This window comes from Macrobrachium nipponense, chromosome 44 (genome assembly GCF_015104395.2).
Source record: "Macrobrachium nipponense isolate FS-2020 chromosome 44, ASM1510439v2, whole genome shotgun sequence".
Taxonomy (NCBI): domain Eukaryota; kingdom Metazoa; phylum Arthropoda; class Malacostraca; order Decapoda; family Palaemonidae; genus Macrobrachium; species Macrobrachium nipponense.
The window spans coordinates 50519272-50540518 of NC_087221.1; the positions used below are offsets into that span (position 1 = coordinate 50519272).

General features: G+C 38.5%; 2 protein-coding genes and 1 long non-coding RNA gene across 5 annotated transcripts in view; 2 read left to right on the top strand and 1 right to left on the bottom strand.

Moving 5' to 3' along the window:
• The window catches only part of LOC135204353 (LHFPL tetraspan subfamily member 3 protein-like), a 22411-nt gene extending 14655 nt beyond the window's left edge, over positions 1-7756 (top strand). For all 3 annotated transcript variants that reach the window (XM_064234552.1, XM_064234553.1, XM_064234554.1), the window contains exons 4-5: positions 4653-4901; positions 6575-7756. In XM_064234552.1, the coding sequence (XP_064090622.1) occupies positions 4653-4901; positions 6575-6774 (449 nt within the window). In that variant the 3' untranslated portion in view covers positions 6775-7756. The remainder of the gene's footprint in view (positions 1-4652; positions 4902-6574) is intronic.
• A 23-nt stretch (positions 7757-7779) lies between these two features.
• On the bottom strand, positions 7780-14709 carry LOC135204352 (uncharacterized). The gene is made up of 4 exons (XM_064234551.1): positions 13694-14709; positions 10889-11125; positions 10405-10614; positions 7780-9684 (listed from the first exon to the last, which is right to left on the bottom strand). Exons 1-4 carry the CDS (start codon positions 13703-13705, stop codon positions 8326-8328), a joined length of 1818 nt encoding a protein of 605 aa, XP_064090621.1. The 5' UTR covers positions 13706-14709; the 3' UTR covers positions 7780-8325.
• A 2779-nt stretch (positions 14710-17488) lies between these two features.
• Positions 17489-21009, top strand: LOC135203892 (uncharacterized). The gene is made up of 2 exons (XR_010312074.1): positions 17489-17643; positions 20528-21009. It is a non-coding gene; the product is annotated as an uncharacterized LOC135203892 (long non-coding RNA).
• The last annotated feature ends 238 nt before the right edge of the window (positions 21010-21247 follow it).

Below are 21247 nucleotides of genomic sequence, written 5' to 3' on the forward strand. Positions count from 1 at the left end.
TGGTCAATATTATTAAAGGATACTCGCTCTCGATCACCCACTGTGAAAAGTACGGACAGCCTACGGTCCAGCCCAGCCCAAGTGACTCCCGTAAACGTCTTCACCCACCACCTGAGGGCAAGGAAATAGTCTATAATTTCCTGCAATACTTCATTTTATATAAAAAAAAAACATCATGAAGGTCCTATAACTGATGTTTTGAAGGCTATCCAGAGAACATCTGAAGCAACAAAAGTGTCAGAAATGACTATTCGTAGACTTGACAAGGAAGCAAGAGAGGCGGGAAATATAATGGAATCTCCAGTGTTTCAAAAAAGAAAAGGGAAAGTGAGTCCTGTGACTGACTTGGATGATTTTGATGAAAATGTTTCTAAGGGCATAATAGATCGATTGACTTATGAACTTATGTCTCAAGTCCAAATACCAGAGTCAACAAGCCATTCAGCGTATCTATGATTATAGAAAGAGAAAGAAGGAATAGCTAAATAGAATCGGGAATGAAAAAAAAAAATTAACAGGGAAGAAGCAAACCCTTTCCCTCGACTTCCATGGTCTAAAGCGAATCCTCCTAAGGAGGATTATATCTGCGGGAAGCATTTAATGGGACTTACATACCCGTAGGAATTGTAAACTTATCCCAGGTGACCACGTGGCCCCCAACATAGGCTCCTTTGTATGGATTTAAAGATGAAAAGAGAAAAGAAAACGAAAACGAATGGGGTAAAGAAAACCAAGTGGTATAAATTGTTAGGGAGGGATAATGATAAGAAGAGAGAGTTCAGGAGAAGAGTGCTGGGAGAGGTTGATCTGGGAATTGAAGATGTGGGAGAATGGTGGAGGCATAATGCATCAGTGATTAGAAGACATGGAAAGGAGATACTAGGGGAAACATCTGGAATAGTATGGGAGGAAAAGGAGAGCTGGTGGTGGGGGAAGTGGTGAAGGGTAAAAGGGAGGCAAAGAAGAGATTTGAAGAGTCACAGCTGCAGGAGATAAGAGAAAGATTAAAAGAAAGAAACAAAGAAGTAAAAAGGGTGGTAGCTCAAGCTAAGGCAAGGGCATATGAAGAGGTTTATAATGAACTGGAAACCAAGGAAGGGTTGAGTAAGATGCTCAAACTGTCAAAAGTAAGAAATAAAAGAACAAAGGACATCACCCATATTAAGTAAATGAAAGATAGGAATGGTACGGTCATAAAAAAGGAAGAAGACATCTTGAAAAGATGGAAAGAGTATTTCGAACAACTGCTAAATGAAGAAAATGAAAGACTTGTAAGAGAGGATGGACAAGTAAACATGGGAAGGGTAATGGGGATATCTAGGGATGAAGTGATACGAGCCTTAAAAAGAATGAGGAATGGGAAGGCAACAGGACCTGACTTAATCCCAGTCGAAGTTTGGAAAGAAGGGGTAGACATCTTGTATGATCTGATGGTAAAAATATTCGAACAGGAAAAGATAGCAGAAGAATGGCGGGAAAGCATATTGATACCTATATTTAAAGGTAAAGGTGATGTCCAGGAATGCAGTAATTATAGAGGTATAAAACTAATGTCTCACACGTTGAAGATTTTGGAAAGAATAATAGATAGCAGGCTGAGAGAGGAAGTTAAAATAGGGAAGGAACAGTTAGGATTTATGAAGGGAAGCGGCACAACGGATGGAATATTTTGCATAAGGCAGCTAATGGAGAAATTCAGAGAAAAACAACGAGACCTGCATCTGGTGTTCATAGACCTTGAAAAGGCCTATGACAGAGTAACAAGGCAAGAAATATGGAGATGTTTGAGGGAGAAGATGGTGCCGGAAAAGTATGTCAGAATTATTCAGGAGATGTACAGGAATGTGTATACTATAGTAGTACCAATCTAAGGTGAGGGTTTGGGCGTGTCTAAAAGCGAAAACACGCGTTGCCATATCTTCAAGTTCTTTGTAGAGGCGGCCAAAGTCAAAGTTCTGTATTTCTTACTAATCACCCAAGGGAAACATTACCCTTAGGTCTTAACCTCTGTCCTGTACAGATTATCCTCCTTTCAGATTCTGGTGAAAGGGGAATGCCCACTCTAATTGTCTTAGAAGGGTTCGCTGGTATAAGTTTATTTTTCCTTTATTCATATAGTGTGTATTGGCATTAAAACTTCAGATATGAAACAGTTCTTTTTATTCTTCAATTAACTTATTTATTAACAACCTACATGAGAGAAAACTAAAGGGAAATCATGGGTATGATAAATTTCATAAATTAATCATTTCTCTATTTTAGAAACATTCTAGTAATAAATACAGTATATCTAATAAATATGAATGATAATGATACATTTTACTTAACCTCGTGCTTCTTTATTTATTCATTCAACTTTAGCTTTACTAACTTTTGTTGCCTCAGCTGTACGAAGAGTTCCATTTGCAACATTAGTAATGGGTCCTCTGTTCTGTTTCTCCATTGTGAAGTATCTTAAAACATCTCTTCACTTTATAATGTTAATATTAATGACTGGTTTAACACAATTGTCATCGGGACCTGTGTACAAAAATTACGATTCAATCATTTTTGGAGCAAATTTATCAATTTCAGTTACTAAACTGCTCCCTTTACCTCATTAAAATTTTAATAGATTGATGTTTGGCAAAGCTAGACCAATTTTAAATCCTAACAACGGTATTTGGATTTTTTTCATCTTATCCCCCGAATATTCTTTTTTTCAAATTCAGTTGACTGTTGTCTTGGAACGTTCTACACAAGGAAAAAAAATTAACATCAAAGATGAAAAAAATAAAACAATTTCATATTCAAATTTCTCAATTTATAGAAAAGTTCAGATAACTGACATCTTTTAAGCATTTAATCACACACAAACACACACGTGTTTGAGCGCCAACTATATTTACATCCGCTAATCCTTACCTTCACCATAAAGGACCCCGTCTTATAAGATTTGACCATTCTTAAGAGATTAACGAAGGGTATATTGTTCTTGACTGACAGATACAGATTTCGATACTTGACCTGAGAATCGAGATTGTAGATGTGGCAACATGTTTGCCACGTTTCTCAAATATGATGTTGAAAAACTTAAGAATGTTGATCATTAACAACTGTATACATAAAAACCATGTTTAGCAAATATTTCAGAGTAATTCCCTTCAGTTTTGGTATATAACAACGACCTATAGTCTATAAAATTTTCCTTAGAATGGAAGTTTGGCACCGCACGTAAATGACTTTCGACCCAACAAAACCCTCACCACAGATTGGTACTACTATAGAGTGAGGAGTAGTGTTGGAGAGACGGATGGATTTGAAATAGGAGTTGGATTACACCAGGGGTCAGCACTTAGCCCATTCATCTTCAACATCGTGATGGATGTAATGACCAGGGATGTTAGAGAAGCAGTGTCATGGTGCATATTATACGCGGATGACATTGTGTTGTGTTCAGAGGGGAAGGAGAAGTTGGAGGGGAGGTTGGAGAGGTGGAGAGCAGCACTTGAGGAGAGAGGAATGAGAATAAGTAGATCAAAAACCGAATATATGTGTTCTAGTATTACTGAGGACGGTGGAAGTAGCATAAAATTGGGTGGGGAAGAAATAAAGAAAGTACAGAAGTTCAAGTATTTAGGGTCCGTATTAGAGGATAGTGGAAGCATGGACCAAGAGGTGAGACACCGAATTCAGGCAGGATGGAATAGCTGGAGGTCTGCATCAGGGGTCCTCTGTGACAAGAAGGTCCCTCTGAAATTGAAAGGAAAGTTCCATAGGACGGTGGTCAGACCAGCAATGTTATATGGAACAGAAACGGCAAGTATGAGGAAAACAGAGGAGAAGATGATGGATGTAGCAGAAATGAGAATGTTGAGATGGATGTCGGGAGTAACAAGGGAAGATAGGATTAGAAATGAGTATATAAGAGGATCGACAAAGGTAGCTGAAATATCGAAGAAAATACAGGAAGGAAGGCTTCGATGGTATGGACACCTGTTACGAAGGGAGGAACGTCATGTTGGAAGACATACGATGGAAATGGAAGTGCGGGGTAGAAGGAAAGACCAAGAAAGAGATGGCGTGATTGTGTAGGGGAAGATATGGAATTGAAAGGTATAAATGAGAATGAGGCACAGGACAGAAATCGATGGAGACGACTCATTCGCAATGGCGACCCCATATAAAAATGGGTTTAAGCTAGGAAGAAGACATACCCGTAGATATGACAGCTGCCTTTTCTACCTGGCCCCACCCGAGCGATCTTAGAAAAGTAAACGCACTATAGTGTCTGCTAATCGTCCAGCGAATTTGTATACTTATACCCAAAGCAACAAACCTAAAACTTTCGTATTTGGTCAAAGTGTAAAATCAGATTGAGAAGCTTTTTCATATCATTGTCCTCTTCTAATTTTACCACCGAAATAAGAAAGAAAAATTAATTTAGCTACTACCAGTCAGTTTGAGTGGTAGATACATTTAGTTTCCAAGTGCAATTGAAGCTTATCAAGTACCCGACACTTACTTTCATTTCTTTTAAACTAATTCAAGTGACGTGCAAGATACCGGTACCACCATTATCATCACAACGATTGCGCTTTAGTCTTAAAATTTTAGATTAAAAACGCTTCCTATCACTATCAATGTTATTACTGTCACACAACCTCTTTCAGCTTTGCTGCTCGTCGTTGGAGTGGTGGTCTTCCCGGCTGGGTGGTCTGCAGACAAAGTACGGGAGGTCTGTGGTCCAACCGCCCGGCAGTACAACGTGGGAGAATGTGAAATCCGCTGGGCCTATATCCTAGCCATCATCGGTGTTTTGGACGCTGCAGTGCTCTCTTCTCTGGCCTTCGTGCTGGCCACTAGGCACGTGAAATTGCACCCGGAACCGGAGCCCATATACGGGGGATCTGTTTACAAAGGTTGGTCTTCAAATGCTTTTAAGTTTTCTCCGGTACCTGAAACACGCCATAGTCTGTCTAGAATGTAATGAAACACCGAGTAGGTTTGCGACGATGCCAAACTTCCTCAAGACTTTTAATCTGACTCAAGCTTATCCCAGCATCCTTTTATTCCGGGTCCTTTAATACGGTCGTAAAATTTCCTTTTTAATCCCATAATCTGAATCTTTCCAGTCACACAAAAGCTGGATGATTGTTGTGGATTAAGTTGACCTTGTGTTTCAAAAACAGCTCATAAAGTTGATTACTCTGTTTATTTTAAAAACGTTCATGTCAAAAATGTTTTTTTTTTTTTGGAAGAGTTCGAGTCCTTTAATACATATCACAGTTTTTCTACAACTTTTAAGAGATCCATCTCAGATGAAAATAAAAATTTAACGTTCTGTACCCTACGATCAATCTAGTTCAGTACAATACTGGAATCTTAATGTACTAAATGTTTTCGAGCTTTATTACTCATAAAGCTTTAACTTTTATTCTTTATATAATTTGAATTCTGATTGAATCAGTTTATATTTGAACATTATCAAATGTGTTGTCAGGTTCTTGAAGATATCTGTAGCCTGGCATCGTCATTCTCTCTCTCTCTCTCTCTCTCTCTCTCTCTCTACTATATTTGTTGTAGAATTGATCAATGTGCCAAACATCAAATATTTCATAAAATAATATTTTTCTCCATTAAAACAATTTCTTGGATGTTAGGATAATGAAACGATAAAATTGATAGACATTTTCTTTAAAATAAGGCACTGTTTTAGTAAAAAAAAAAAAAAAAATGTCTTTCTCCCTTTTGAAGTACTCGTGGACATTGAATATGACTTCTCGTGTCTGAGCACTTAATTGCTGCTGTGGGGAGCCTTCCATCTTAAACCGTCACGCTTGGGTATCAGAACCAAAGTGATAAGCTACTTACCCTTCCTGACCTGAGACAGAGAGAGATGTGGCAAGTGTATGCCAAATCTACAGTTTTTTTCGCCTTAAGTGAGATTTAATGAATGAAATTGGCGCAAAGCGGCAACGTCGGAAACCTACTCTATGTTTCATGACATTCTGGACAGACTTTTTTTTTTTTTTATAGCGATGGGGGTTATAATGCCATTTTTTTTAATGGGATTTGGTCATTTTACGCTTGAACGATTGTAGAGTAATCTGTTACTCTGTAGCAATTGATAAACCCTGAGTTCTTTTCTTGCTACTCCCATGAAAATAGATTATCGTTTGATTTGTTTCATTTAACCTGGTCTCTTTTTTTTTTTCTTCTTTTTTAATCCGCCATTGCTTTCCTGCTTTTATAGCTTCACCATTGGCTTGCTGGATATAAGTGTCCATAATAATAATAATAATAACGCACTCAGTGCACTGCAGCTTATGAAGTATCATTACCAATATTTAATTTCATGAGTATTTTTAATTTTTGCATTAACAATCAAGGGTCTCGTTTGCCATTTAGTTAAAAAAAATGCGAGAAAGTTATTACAACATATAACACAATAGATAGATAGATAGATAGATAGATAGATAGATAGATAGATAGATATAAATAAATAATTAATTAATTAATTAATTAATTAATTCTGGACTGCCACGTCCCTTAACATGAAAATACGTCCGAATCTTTGGCCGTTCCATTGCAGGTCAGATGAACCCAGGCTTCGTGGGCGACGCAGCCAGCCTTGCCGGGTCTCGCAAGTCCCTGAATCTCCAACCAGTGATGCTGATGCCCCACCCGGATCACGACAGATACTCGGAATATTCGCACCACACGGGACGCTCCAAGTCGTCTGCTGCCTACCGGGCTCATTATGCATCTTCTGTCCAGAACTTCCAGCTGTAATTTTTTTTTTTTTTTTTTTTTTTTTTTTCCGTGGGGGGGCAGATAACCGACATTCACACCAGTTCGGAAGGTTCAAAATGTGATTTAGGAATATCGTTTTTTTCTCCTTGCAGTTGAAATACAATTGGAGTTAAAACGAGATAGATAAAAAAAGATACTCTAAGACGATTGATGACGCTGATTGGCATCTATGATGAGCTCTTGCCAACTGTTGGTCAGTTAATTTGAGGGTGTGGTTATATTTTGTTGATTTTGTAAATATCGAGATTGCTTGTTTGAGGACTCTCAAATTACACGCTGTAATTTCTCATTCTACGCGTTGTGTGAGGCCTTCACTCCAGCAAATTCTCGAGATGATTATTATTCAGCGCCTTGGGGGAACAATTGGAAGAGAAACGACGCCATAACGTGACGCCCTCACTCCCATAAGGCCATTGTTGTTGTAGGGATTCAACATCCGACTGATAAGTATAATAATTGTCGAGTAATGGAAGCAGTACTCATCTTCATTTGTAATTCAGAATGTTTTGTTTATCAGTAGATTGATAAGGTCGTAGAACGTATGATCTTTTGAATGAATATTAACAACCCTTTGACTCAGTAGGTAAGACGATGGGTGTGAGATCGTCGGACCCAAGCTGGTAAAAACCATTAGGCCTATACCTTTGTGCAGGTAACACTCATTTCCTTTTACTCGTTGAGTTAAGATGTCCGTGTTTGTGGGGGGTTTTTTATGTTCAAGTTTTTTTTTCAAATCTACCTGTTTAATATTAACTCAGTCACCCCACCCCCCTGTGGCTGGTTACTAACTACATTTGGTCATTACTGGCAAGTGTCTTGTTAATCATATCGAAGTTCCTCCAGATACAAATTATCACGAATTAATATATTTGATCACTTGTATTATACTGCTGTATACTCAAAACCTGTAGCTTGTATATTATTTTAACTTGATTAAACGCTATATGTGACTTGTCTGCTATGAATGTAGTCTTATTTTTCCGGAAGTATCCCATGTACTCAAACGAGAGAAAGTAACCATCATTTTTAATATTTCATTTTATTTCATCTGTCAAAATTACAACTGCATTAAATTTAACCCGTTATAAATTATTTGCACAACGTTGTACATCTGTTAGATCTACGTACAAAATAGCATCTTATTCATTTAAAACATACAATTATACTGTTATTTTCATAAAGTTTTCCATAACTGAGATATTGTGATAATAATGATGATTATTTTTATTATAGCTGCTAATGAGGCTAAAATGTGGTCTAGTTTTGTCGGAAGAGAGAAGAAAAAATGTGCCCGCCAATTGATAGTATTATGGCCCCTGCCTTGTACCGTACGACTAAAAATTCTGCCGTTGCAAAGGAGTCAGCCAGCTTTCCATATGCAATATAAATACATAAACACTTGACAGATACGTAAGTCCAAGGGAAGCTTTTGACCATGCTTATGATATCTCAAACACATGATATATCCCAGGTATAGTTATACATATAACACATCTTGCTCTTCCATGAACAGGAGCCACTTTCATTCCGTCAATCACCGGGGTCGATTTCTTCAAGAAATGAGCAGGACGGGACACATCGGACCGTCAGGGCTGTGCTTCGATCGAGCTTCTTCGCCCACTTGGTTTTCTTGCCTGTTTCCTCCAAGATGAGCTCCCCAACTGAAGGGCACAGCTTAAGAACACCTCTCAGAGCCTCTGCAAACTTTCTGCCAATGTTCAGGCCCTTTATGTGCAGTGTTACCACGTTCAGGAAGCAGTCACTGCTCAAGAGAGGGATCTCGTTCACCATACTCTCTGAAAACATTATGTACTGGAGGTTGGGGGCCGTTTTAATAAGTTTTTCACAAACAGGAGCGATGCTGATCGAGTCTCTGTCCAAAGTCCCACAGAACTCAATTTTCGTCAGTTGTCTGAGCGGTCTGAGTGTTTGTCTGAGAAGAGCTCTGACGTCAATGATCCAAGCCTCATCCAAACGAAGGCAAAACTCCCTTAAAATAGGGCAATAGTTTAAGCAATGAACAGCCTCTGCCAGATCAGCCGTGGTGCTCACTTGGATCGTGAGCATCAGGAGTGCTCTGCCAGCATCCCGGAAAAGAATGGAGTAACTGTGCCCAGGTGTTGGGTGGTTACCGTACAAGTTCATGGCCTCTCGGAGGACCAGTAATTTTAACCCGTCGAAGTGGGAAAAGCAACGAGCTAGGTAAATATCTATCCTGCTCCCGAATAACCAAATGGCAGTGCCGCTCAACTCCAGGTGGTTGATGTTGCAGCTTTCTTTGAAGTTGATGAATTTTTTCGAAAATACTTGGAACGCTGGATTGGCGCCGATGAGAGAGGGAAAATTCAGCATCATCGTCAGACCAAAGTGGTCTCTCGCTTCTTCCCGACAGCAAGGCAGTTCGCAGTGTGGAAGGTAAGTTGTTTCGTGAAATGAGGCGAACCGCAGATCAGGGTGGAATTTCAGCATGGCGTACTTGAGACTATGAAAGCATTCGAAGTCTAACGAACATCTGACGTACACCCTAAACAAGAGAGGAAAACTGACCTGCACAGACTCGTCTCCGTAAGCTGCTTTTATGACCTCATCTTTCGGTTTCCCCTTGAAGAAGAATTTGTAGAGGTCGCACCTGTGAGGAAAGGACCCTTCCCTGTAAATTCCAATTTCCCTCAAAGCCCTGCCGCGTAACTGTGGCAGCAACTCCATGCCTTTCTGAAAGACGATATCGCGAATGAAAATTTTCTTCAGTTCAGGGGAACCGGAAAGGATCGGCTCCATGGGAGAGAAATCACCGAAAATCAGTGATCTGGCGTCAAGGAATTCCAGGTGGAATGGAGCAAGCGCTTTTATGAGCTCTGCCAACTCCTGGCACTCAGAGGAATCGCGAATCTGTCAAAGAGAAGTGAATTTAAAAAGTATCTTGATTTAGTTACATGTTACATATATACAAAAAAAATCGCTTGGACCTCATGTGACCAATTTCTACAAAGCTGAAAAACAACGGTAAAGGAAATTGGTTTGAAATACTATGTAGATCAAATTTCACTTTGATGTTCCAATACTCTTTAGAGCAATGGCCTCTTGGACCAGATCATGAAAATTATTCCATGGAGGTCATTATTGATAGGCAACCGATCACAAGTCCATGACGAACTCATGATGAAGATTGAGTACAACTATTTAAGCCTTCATTTGTAATTACTTTAACGATAATCTTATCAGAAATCAATATTCATCGATATAACAACTCGAAACCCCATGAACTACGAAGTTATTTATTGCATCTACTGTTAAACAAAATCATCACGAACAGAGGCATTTGTTCATATAAGCAGGTCCTATTGATGTTGAACTAACAACACTGGGATATGAAGGATCAAGTCTTCATTTGAAATACTACATAGGCCTGAGATTTCTCGTCAGCAGCCATTAAATACCACACTGTACGGACAAGGCAGGGTACATGAAGTCTTAAATTTTGGGTAGTTAAGGAAGATGAAGCAGAAAAAATGCAAGCAATCTCAAAAAGGAGTCGTAATATTACAACTCTAAAATATCGGCAATCCCAGTGTTCCGAGTAAGGAATATAGCACAATCACAAACACGTACCTCGATAAACTGGGTGGAGAAGTCGCCAACATCGTAGCAAAATAGGAGCTGAATCACGAACTTGCACAGCGGCAACACGTGAGCATAATTCAACCCAGAGTTCAGCAGTGTGATGATTTCTTGACTAACCAGAGATCGTATCTGCGTATAGTGTTTGTTGCAGAGGACGCGACCGGACCAGTAAAAGTCCTTGAGTGCTGTCAAGTGTGACTGTTAGAGAGATTTTAAAAAATATAAGCAGATGAGTCTAGGGTTAAGTTCCAGATGGGGAGAGAGAGATTAAAAGAATTATCAGGAGATGAGTCTAGGTTAGGTTCTACGCATGAGGCTTATATCTCCCCTGTAGCAGAGATGGGCTATATTTAGTGTTTTGATGCATCAAAGCGACTGTGTACCTACAACACACGAACTTTCTCCCATCACATGTCTAAGATAAAACTCTAATTAGACTTAGACTGAAAGCAACAGATCATAAAGTACTTACCGCCAAACCTTTCGTAGTCTGGCTCACCAAGAATCTAGGCCTATAGAACCCAATCTCCAACTTTCTCCTCCTTTTCGCCATGAACCGTTTGTAAAATGAGTCTGGTTCTCTAGCCATAAAGTAATCATGGAGAATCGGCAAGCAGTAGCTCACGATGTATAAGGCAGACGCCACTGCAGCGTGGAAAACGAGCGAGTTGGGTGTCGATATTTTTGGCGCCAGTCTTGGTTCTTTTGCCTGGATAAAGCAGAAACTTGTATTATGACAGAGTCTTAGAGAAATTACTTAGATGTGAAACTGAAATTCCCTTTTACATTTTTTTAAAAATCTTTTATTCATATAAATTTTCTTTTTCAATAAACAAAACAGTCCGCGGAAAGCTATCCAACCCAACATCTCCGGCAGGAAAAAGTATAATTTATCTGAAAAGTGACGATCACTTTTTAGCTGTTTTCCGTCCAGTTTGAGGGTGGACCTCTTGAGTGTGTGAATTCGAGGAGTCGTTCAATGGGACAATTCAACTCGCTGGAGGACATCAAACGTCAGTGGTTGGCTTAGGTCGAACTGGCTTAATGCCTGAAAGATGGTACGTACGGCAAAAGGTCCGTTTTAATCAGCTGAGACTGTGTTACCCAAGGTCTCGTAGAATATACCCTTCAGTGCCGGTAGGTTATAAGACGTCGGTAAAGTAAAATGTAAACATCTCAGGACGATGATGACACCTGGTACAACAATGGTTTACTTGATGAACTAAACAAAAACTTCTTTCAGTTTTCTTCTGAAGATTGAAAAAGAAACCCACAAAATTACTGTATATAACTTTTACTTAACACGCGAGTACTTTCAAGCCCTATCTGTGGCCCTTTTTCAAGAGATGCGTAGGTTGTCAGCCTGGGTCAAGGCCCAGCGGTCTTCCCTACGCATCTCTTGAAAAAGGGCCATAGATAGGGCCTGAAAGTACTCGATTGTTGAGTAAAATAAAATGTAAATACTTATAAGTAAACACGTTACACAGTAATTTTGTGGGTTTCTTTTTCAACTGGTTTACTTGTTTACTGCAAATGAAATAACATATATAATATGTCTACGTTTCAAAAATTGTTTTTAAAACCCTATAATGTCAGAAAAAGCCACATTTGATTGCGTCATAAAGCTGTCTTAATTATATAGGATTTGTGAAATGATAACTATTCATTTACGGAGCTTTTTTTAATGGTGGATGTCGGGATGGGTTAGGGGGCGAAAATATCTCATATTGCAAAACCGATGTGCTTTTGTCATAGACGGAGAACGTTTGATGAATTGACATTCCACATCTCTGCTAGTTTTACGTCACCACAGGTTTCTTGGGTCCGTCTGTTTTTTAGCGTTTACATTGTTGGCTGACAGTATCATCTAGTCTAGGCATGGGCCATTGACATTATCGTAATTATATAAAAGTTGTAGGACGCCATAGAGCGTTAAAATTTGAACTTTTGCTCTCCAAATAATAAACTGAATAATCACGCGTATCTGAAACAGATAAAATTAGTCTTGGAAGTGTACTTGAACCTTTAACGTTTCAGCTGTAATGACGGTTTCTGTCCAGAATACACGCCGGAGTCCCTGATTTATTTCCGTTAATTGTCTAATCAAATTCTCTTAATCACAGGCGGCGTTCCTTATATCGCTCTCCTTAAAACTGAGTCATTTGCGACCATGTTAATGGGCTTCTTATCGGACGATGGGAGAAAGGGCGCAAATCCAAAAGATTTAACATTCAAGAGCAAACTCGATATGACGAAAGCGTATACGCAGTAGCCGGAAGAGATATGGAATGATGTTATCGACCAGATAGCATCGGTTTGGTTACATTAATGTCATGTTTCGGCCATTAGGGATATCGCACACAGTGCTCGGGACTGCTGATACATAGGGCCGAGGAGGAAACCGTTCGCTCAATCGCAGAACTTTGAAATCGAGTGGACTAGACTTACTTTTGCTTCTCCTTTTTCTTCTTCTTCTTAAAGAAGATCCAGCGCAGTTTCTCTCGCAGAAAACACAAAAATGAAATGAATAGTGCTGAAGTTGGTGTGATTGCTCTTGCTTCAAAAAAAAAAAAAAAAAACCGTATCACGCAAGTTTCGAAATAACTAGTATTACATTTTTATCGAGGCGTTCACTCGCACTAACAATGGTATTACAAGGCCTATATAGTATACCTCGGGAAGACTCTTAAGTAAGGATTTTGTAGCCGACTGCAAATGGATATCTAGGAATAATTTAGTTCCATAATGGTATTCTACAGGGTATCTCACAAATAACCTGGAAATTTGGTAGTATTTGGCAATAGAAAACATTTGATGTTAACACAAAAATTGTTCAAACAGAACAAAACACAGACGTCAGATGTGGTGTTCAAAATCATTTCTGTGGGCTGTTGCTCAAGGGCGTAGAGCCGTAGACGGTCCAACTTCTATCAACAGAGTTTTTGAGGATCGTATGTCTGTGACCTCTCTCCTTTGTGATTGAAGTATGACGTAAAAGTGACCTGGACATTTTGTTAATCCTGTAATGTCCGTTTATATATGCTTACCTGTACTGTGTTTCCCATGGTTTAGATCAGTAAAGGTGTTGCTAAGGCCGAAAAAAATAGTGTATGTGTGTTGCATGCACGGTATTGGTATATTGTATATGCCTAGACCGTGTGTGAAAAAAAAAAGTTAAAAAGTACCCTCTTTCAAACAAGAGCAATAAACAAAAAACAAAACAAAAAATGAGGACCAACAGCAGTAACAACGACATTGGTCATCTAAATATACTCACGTGGCAACTCATTATCCTTCAAAACTCAATTGACACAAAGAGAACCAACGTAATTTTTCAGTCGGTTGACACGCTGTCGCACTCTTGGCGAACAATCCGGCACGACTGGATTGGCGATTTGAATGGAAAGGAGGAAATTAGGCCTAGGGCAATGCCTTTATATCTTGGCACAAGGAGGAGGACTTTAATCCATTCGCCCAGATTTCGCGTGACGGTGACTCATCACAAGTCGTCGACGTCTTTTACCACTGTCAGATTTTACTTTCAAGAAAACATTTTTATACGAAACTGTCCCATAACATGTCTAATGCTATTAGGCTATTCAGAAAATGGTCTGTGTATGAGTGCAACTTTGCGGGGAAAATGTCATTCGCCGGCAACCTGATAAGCTTGTCTTTCGGTCTAGATAAAACTTACATGGCGTCGTCACCTGAAATTCCCCGTTTTGATTAACAAGAATTCGATGTACTAGTCCCCATCTCGCCCACCTAAGCCTAATTTACATTAGGAACACAAACAGAAACTAGGCCCCCTCGAACGTCTATACCTTTACAGTTCCATACTATGATAGATGCGTAATGTATTGGTGGAGATTAAGATATTCTAAGGATATCTGATTCATTCCTGCGTTAAGTTTCTGATGTCTGGACCACTTCGGATTTTTCGTTGATTCGATGAGAATGATTTTGACTGAGGGTTTTTTGTTAGTTCATTCAAGCACTGTTCCGATATGTTTGCAAAACGAGGAGAGTAGATTGTTTACTGTAACTTGGAGGACGATATATTCTCCCTAACATTTGTCAGTAGAAAATAATAGATTTAAAGAGAACTTGAGGTTATCTGTTGCATCTCTCCAGTGTACTATGATTCATGTAATGTTTTCCATCTATTACCGATATTACTTGTACAACTGTTATATCTATTATTTTTCGCGTTCATTGATTGTGGTTATTAGTTAAATACTCCATTAAACTACTTTTACGTCCTTAAAAATAAATTAAACACTAATTGGACAGTTTCCCTTGGAAAATAATTATATAACTTCACATTTGACATTATAGTTTGATTTCCAGTACAAACGGTCATATTGTATCAAATGAAATACGTACGAACAATATTTTATATGTTAAGTTCTGTGATTATAGTGAGGAAAAAAAAAAGGGGGGGGGGTGTGTGTGTAAAACTAACTAAGATTTTCAAAACAAGTTTCTTTAGTTTCTAATACCCAACAGAGTCGTACAATCTTTTCCTGGAACGAATTTAAGGGCAGAATTCTCTTAGAAAAAAAAATAAAAATTTCTCCTTGCAACGATTTTGATGTCTGAATTCTTTGAATGGAAAGTATCTCTTCATATATATACATATATATATATATATATATATATATATATATATATATATATATATGTATGTATGTATGTATGTATGTATGTATGATGTATGTATGTATGTATGGATATGTATGTATGTATGTATGTATGTATGTATGTATGTATATATGTATATGTATATATATATAGAAACCCAACCCTAACCAAACTACTATGAGATTCAGGGCCTCTGTAACACGGTTTTTTGGACTTTGCTCCTTATCAAAGCATCGGATGTAGCTGAAAGTTGACATATGTATATTGTACAACCACACAAATTTTGTCACCATTATCAATAACCTAAACCCGATAGTTTTGATATTTATAGAGTAAAAATTATCTAGCCGACGCCATGGCCAATGATAACGAGCCAAGAGTCGAAAAACATTCATTACGTAAGCAAAGTAAACACACCGTTTTACGAAATGTTGCCCCGCCCATCCACCAGACAAAAAACTCATTCACCTTGTTTCATCGGCTCTGAAACCCATAGCAGTAAAGAATGACCAATAGGATTTGGAATTGTCCCCATGGTTGCAAAACTGCATTTGTCTTACGACTTACAACTTTATTCAGTCAAGAAAAAGCCCGTGGCCATACTTACTGTAGCCTGAATAGGTAATTATTCAGTTTCTAGTTTAAATCCAATGTTTATGGTCTGATTTGTATTTAAGGTAACGTGATTATAATACTTGTAATGTCATTCAGGATTTTGAACATTTCCATTAACTATCCACTATCCCACCAAGAGAGAGGGAAAGAGAGAGATTGTATGTAAACAGTCTTTATATAACTATTTTTGTTAAAATAAGATTTTTATCCAAAGTAAATACAAGCTTATATGTGCTAAAATCTCCAGCAGACCAACGGATCATCCGATATAATTTTTTTCTTCTTCTTTAGGCCGTACGACCGTGTTGGATATAAAGACTTTATGAATGGCGGAACGATACATAGAAGTGGGTGGGGTATCTGTGCTAGCGTAGTAATAATACTGTAGCAGTAGTGCCGCCGCAACAGTAGTAATAGCAGTAAACTTTTAGGCCAACTGCTGGGATTCTTGAGGATCATTTAGCACTTCTTACAACTACTCGAGAAATGGGTTTTTATAGCCAGAAGTTAAATTTTCTAATCCAACAATTCCTATGATAGCCTTCAGTGTTATCCTGAATTATAACGAGGCCAAAGTGGGTGGAGCCTTATGTAGTCATCATTCTGACGATAACTATTGGTGAAGGTTTAAAGCCAAAATACGGTATCGGCTATTTTTTTTTTCAGTAAATAGGTAAATAGCCAATAAATAAAAATTGCTTGACATTGGATATAGCAGTTATCAAATCAAGCTTGTCTACTATGTTTTTGAAAATTACCAACTATTCCCTACATCTTGTCAATCTGATTGTGACATATAAAGTAGACTGTAATTTCTTAGGACACTTATTTTGGGAGTTAGACTAATAATTAAAGTGGTTTTGTATTTATTAACATATTTTGTTGGTTTCTTCATTATGACAATTATCAGTGGAGAGGTTCAGAGTTCATAAAGGTGTACAACTTTGCTTGTATTTAAATTTTATGTCATTGTTGCCAGAGGTCTAGCCTTCGTTACGTATAGCCAATCAGCCATCGAGAAAAAGGAAAGAAATGTTGTCATAAGTTACGTAACGAGTGCGTTCGGAACCTTTTCTGTGAGTAAGTTGGCCCGTCTTCGAAAATAGCCACTTTTACATTATAAGTACCAAATCTATTCAACCTACGTAATGCAGAATACAGTCAAAATTTATGTGTAGATATAATTTGTATTCTGAATAAGCGTTATATTTATGAAATGCATAGATAAAAAGTTATTGCGAAAAAACCGTGTTACAGAGGCCCTGAATCTCATAGTAGGAGAAAACTGCAATACGAGACAAAAATTTGTAGTAACACCTGTTTCAGTGGTTGACAATTTAAAAATTTAATGATTAAAACTAGCAGTAAAGAGACGCCTTCCCCCCGCCCCATACAAAACCAATCCATGGGATCCTCATCCATCTATGTTATTCATTAAAGATTAACAACTGCCCTTGTTTCATGGGTCAGCCCATGGATGAGCCGATTGCCTCATTTGTTGCAGTTATCCATATATTTATGGTAGTTTTCTATACATTAAATAGTTCTAAGAAAATTAATTTTTAGGGTAGACTTCAGGAAATACTTTTACCGAAGGAGTATAAAATTATCCCTTTTTGCGCTTTGGATCAGTATTATTCTCTCAGCGCAATTAATTCTCTTTATCGCTTCCATGACAAAGACGACTTAATGCAGACTTTTAATATAATTATCTAAAACATTCTTCACCTCGTTAATTGTCTTGTTTGAACTGTAAATATGTAATTGTATTATCCGGGGACCCTTCCTTTCCATCAGCCAACCAGGAGCCATTTTTCCGGCCGTCTTTGTGATTGGCCGAAGACATCACCGGCAGAAAACTGAACTACTGACAAACAAAGATATGTAGTCTCATTCAGTCTTTAGTTTGGTGTGTGGTTTCAGTGGTGGTCTATCATCGAGGTCGTGTTGCTGCATTGCGATACTGAGGTAAGAATTTTTTGCTTGAGCAGAAGCATAGTTTGTGTCTCGTGTAAAAAAAGAATGTGATCTGTTAAGCGTATCCACATCGGGGTCCATATACCGACGTCTTTAACGGTTCTCAAATATGCATGGTACACTGTGGACTTCTAGTTTAGGATGGAGAGTAACCTACCGATGTGATGAAGTGAATTTCCTTGGGGCCTTTGGGAGTGATTTTCCAGCGAGGGATCGATACGATGGAGAGACTCCTTTACAAACAGGCTTGAGATTCAAGCAAGACTGCTGTTAAGCTTTGATATACGGTGGACTTTTAACTTTGCTGAAAACTCTACTTCAACATTCAAGTTTACTTTAGGCCATACTTAGTTTTTTTTCAGCCATATGACCCCTCTAACGCTTACATTCCGGAAATAGATACTAAGGTAGATGGTGAACTATTCCTTGTGCATCTGTAAATTTCAAAACTAATTTTGGCTGCTAGAAGACTTGGATAGCATCATTTTGAAGTTTGGGAAAATGGTACTCGATAAAATGACTGTATAATAACTATTATTGTTAACTGTCAATAGCAGTTGTATTTCACTAACGTTAGTCATATTTCCGTTAACAAAATGCAGCTAGTAGTCATAAATCAATGGAATGGATTAAAACCCTTTCAAATGGGTAGCTTATTCTTTATTTTATCTAATTAATACCTCCCATGTAACTGATTTTAAAGGGTGCTGAAAACCTGGGGGCAGTCTGAAGGTATTTCTACAGAAGCAATCCGCGGTGGCCTAGACTATGGCAATTGACGTTTTCCTATGTTATTTTACTTACTGAACAAGAATTTAAAGTAATTTTTATTCGGACGACTGTAATTAACCCCCAGGGTCCAGTACTAAACACGGCGAAATACATTGGACGTCCCAATCCCTAGTGGTTGTCGTATCCGCGGTTACGTTCCTTGCAGTTCGTAGGGAACTATTCTTTAGAACTATCCTGCAAGAAACGTAACCGCGGATAAGACATCCAATGTATTTCGCCGTGTTTAGTACTGGCCCCTGGGGGTTAATTACAGTCGTCCGAATAAATATTATTTAAAATAATTGTTCAGTAGATAAAACTCTTTAAAAAACCGCAACTGTCATAGTCTAGACCGCCGAGGTTAAGTACCCTAGATCTACCCAGCCCCCACAAAAAAGTGACGGAACCCCTTAGTCTAGTCACTTGGCCCAAACTGTAATTTCCCTAAGTGCTGAACATAATGTTTTTGACCGGAAATTAGTTTTTTTTTTTTTTTTTTTTTTTTTTTTTTTTCTTAGTTCAAAACGAGAATGGTGGTGTATGTCCTACCTACTGTGTGTCAGGTTAATGCCATTTCTGCGGTAGTCAGGATAATGAAAGCATTAAACAGGATATTGAGAATAAACTTGAGTATTTAGTCTTAATTTTCCTGACTCCTGTAACTAACGCAAATGCTAACAGTGACTCAATATAGAAAAGATACTTTCATTTCAATTCTGTATTAAAATTAAATCTTTTAAAAACGGGTATTGTTGAATTATTCAGGTTTAACCCCTGTGCCTTTGTCAATTCTAGATATAATTTCCTTTTTAATAATTTTAATTGGTATCAGTGGGTAGAGATGAAAGGTGGTTTATGTCAGAAGGTTGAGACTATAAATTGTCATGTCTGTGGAGTAAGACAAAATGTCAGTTGGTTAAGTTGGAGACTGGTAGTGTCAGTGGGTTAAGGTAAAAGGTGGTCATGCCATGTCAGTGGGTGAAGGTGCTCATGTCATGTCAGTGAATTAAGGTGGAAGGTGCTCATGTCATGTCAGTGGATTAAGGTGGAAGGTGGTCATTCATGTCAGTGGGTTGAGGTGAAATGTGGTCATTCATGTCAGTGGTTTGAAGTGAAAGGTGGTCAATGTCATGTTGGTGGATAACGAGGATTGTTGTCATGTCACTGGAGTAAGACGATAGGGTGTCGTGTCATGTCACTGGAGTAAGACGATAGGGTGTCGTGTCATGTCACTGGAGTAAGACGATGGGGTGTCGGTGTCCATGGTCACTGAGAAAGGACGATAGGTGTGTTTCGTGTCTGTCACTGGTCACTGGAGTAAGACGATAGGGTGTCGTGTCATGTCACTGGAGTAAGACGATAGGGTGTCGTGTCATGTCACTGGAGTAAGACGATAGGGTGTCGTGTCATGTCACTGGAGTAAGACGATGGGGTGCCGTGTCATGTCAGTGGAGCAAAACGATGGGGTGCCGTGTCATGTCATGTCAGTGGAGCAAGACGATGGGGTGCCGTGTCATGTCAGTGGAGCAAAACGATGGGGTGCCGTGTCGTGTCATGTCAGTGGAGCAAGACGATGGGGTGTCGTGTCATGTCAGTGGAGCAAGACGATGGGGTGTCGTGTCATGTCATTGGAGCAAGACGATGGAGTGTCGTGTCATGTTAGTGGAGTAAGACAGTAGGATGTCATGTCAATGGATTAAGACGACAGGGTGTCGTGTCGTGTCATGTCAGTGGATTAAGACGACAGGGTGTCATGTCATGTCGGTAGATTAAGACAGGGTGTCATGTCATGTCGGTAGATTAAGACAGGGTGTCATGTCATGTCGGTAGATTAAGACAAGGTGTCATGTCATGTCAGTGGATTAAGACGACAGGGTGTCATGTCATGTCAGTGAATTAAGATGATAGGGTGTCATGCCATGTCGATGGATTAAGACTAAAAGTTGTCATGTCATGTCAATGGCTTAGTCATTGATAAACGTTGGTTAAGTTAATTGAATGGATGACTTTTTTTTCTTTTTTTTACTGTGTATAATGGTTCAGTGAATTGTACAAATGCAACCCCATGTATGTAAGATTAATATATTGCCAATTATTTTTGCAGATTGGAAAAATTTGAGTCTTCTGGTACAGAAATTGATTCATGGCCTTCTCCTCTACAGAATATCTACTTGGACGTTCGTCAAGCCAACTTTGAATTCAATAACACTTGTCTCCTTGAAGCAGAATTGAAAATCTGAGGCAGATATGAATTTTGAAGCGCTGGCAAGGACTGTTCACAAAGAGAAAATTTTGGTTAATTTGACATTAAATTTGCAAAATAATAATTAAGCCCTAATTAGCTCAGCCTAGTTTTAACTATAAGCTGGGATTTTCAGACCAAAGAATTTAGTAATGGAAACATATTTTTGTTAATATTACCTATCAAGTAATGAAAGGTTTTTCATTAACTATATACTTCAGCTGTTATACAATTTTATAGTTTATGTAAGGTTTTTTTCACTCCAATAACCTGTTAAGTCTAGTACTATCAAATTTTCCCAAAGGGTTTGAATCCATTTTTATTCCTCATGAAATGTCTGTTTAGTGCTTCATTATGGTTGAAAGTTTTAAACCTGCCATTAAGTGGACTCAGTTCATATTGATTTGCATATGGCAGGCATCAGTTAACAGCTATCTGGTTTTATGGCGCTTGTCTAGTAACGCTATTAACTGGATTTTCAGTGCCGATATCTGGTTAGCAGCGCCGATATCTGGTTAACCGAGGGCTGTCTGTATATGAAAATATTTAATGTTCATATCTTCATACAAATGAAAATGTTTA

What these genes read in the sequence shown, in the direction of transcription:
- LOC135204352 (XM_064234551.1), bottom strand. An exon ending in AGACTACGAAAGGTTTGGCG is followed by an intron (nt 10,615 to 10,888) that starts GTAAGTACTTTA and finishes TCTCTCTAACAG; the next exon opens with TCACACTTGACAGCACTCAA. An exon ending in TCTCCACCCAGTTTATCGAG is followed by an intron (nt 9,685 to 10,404) that starts GTACGTGTTTGT and finishes TCTCTTTGACAG; the next exon opens with ATTCGCGATTCCTCTGAGTG.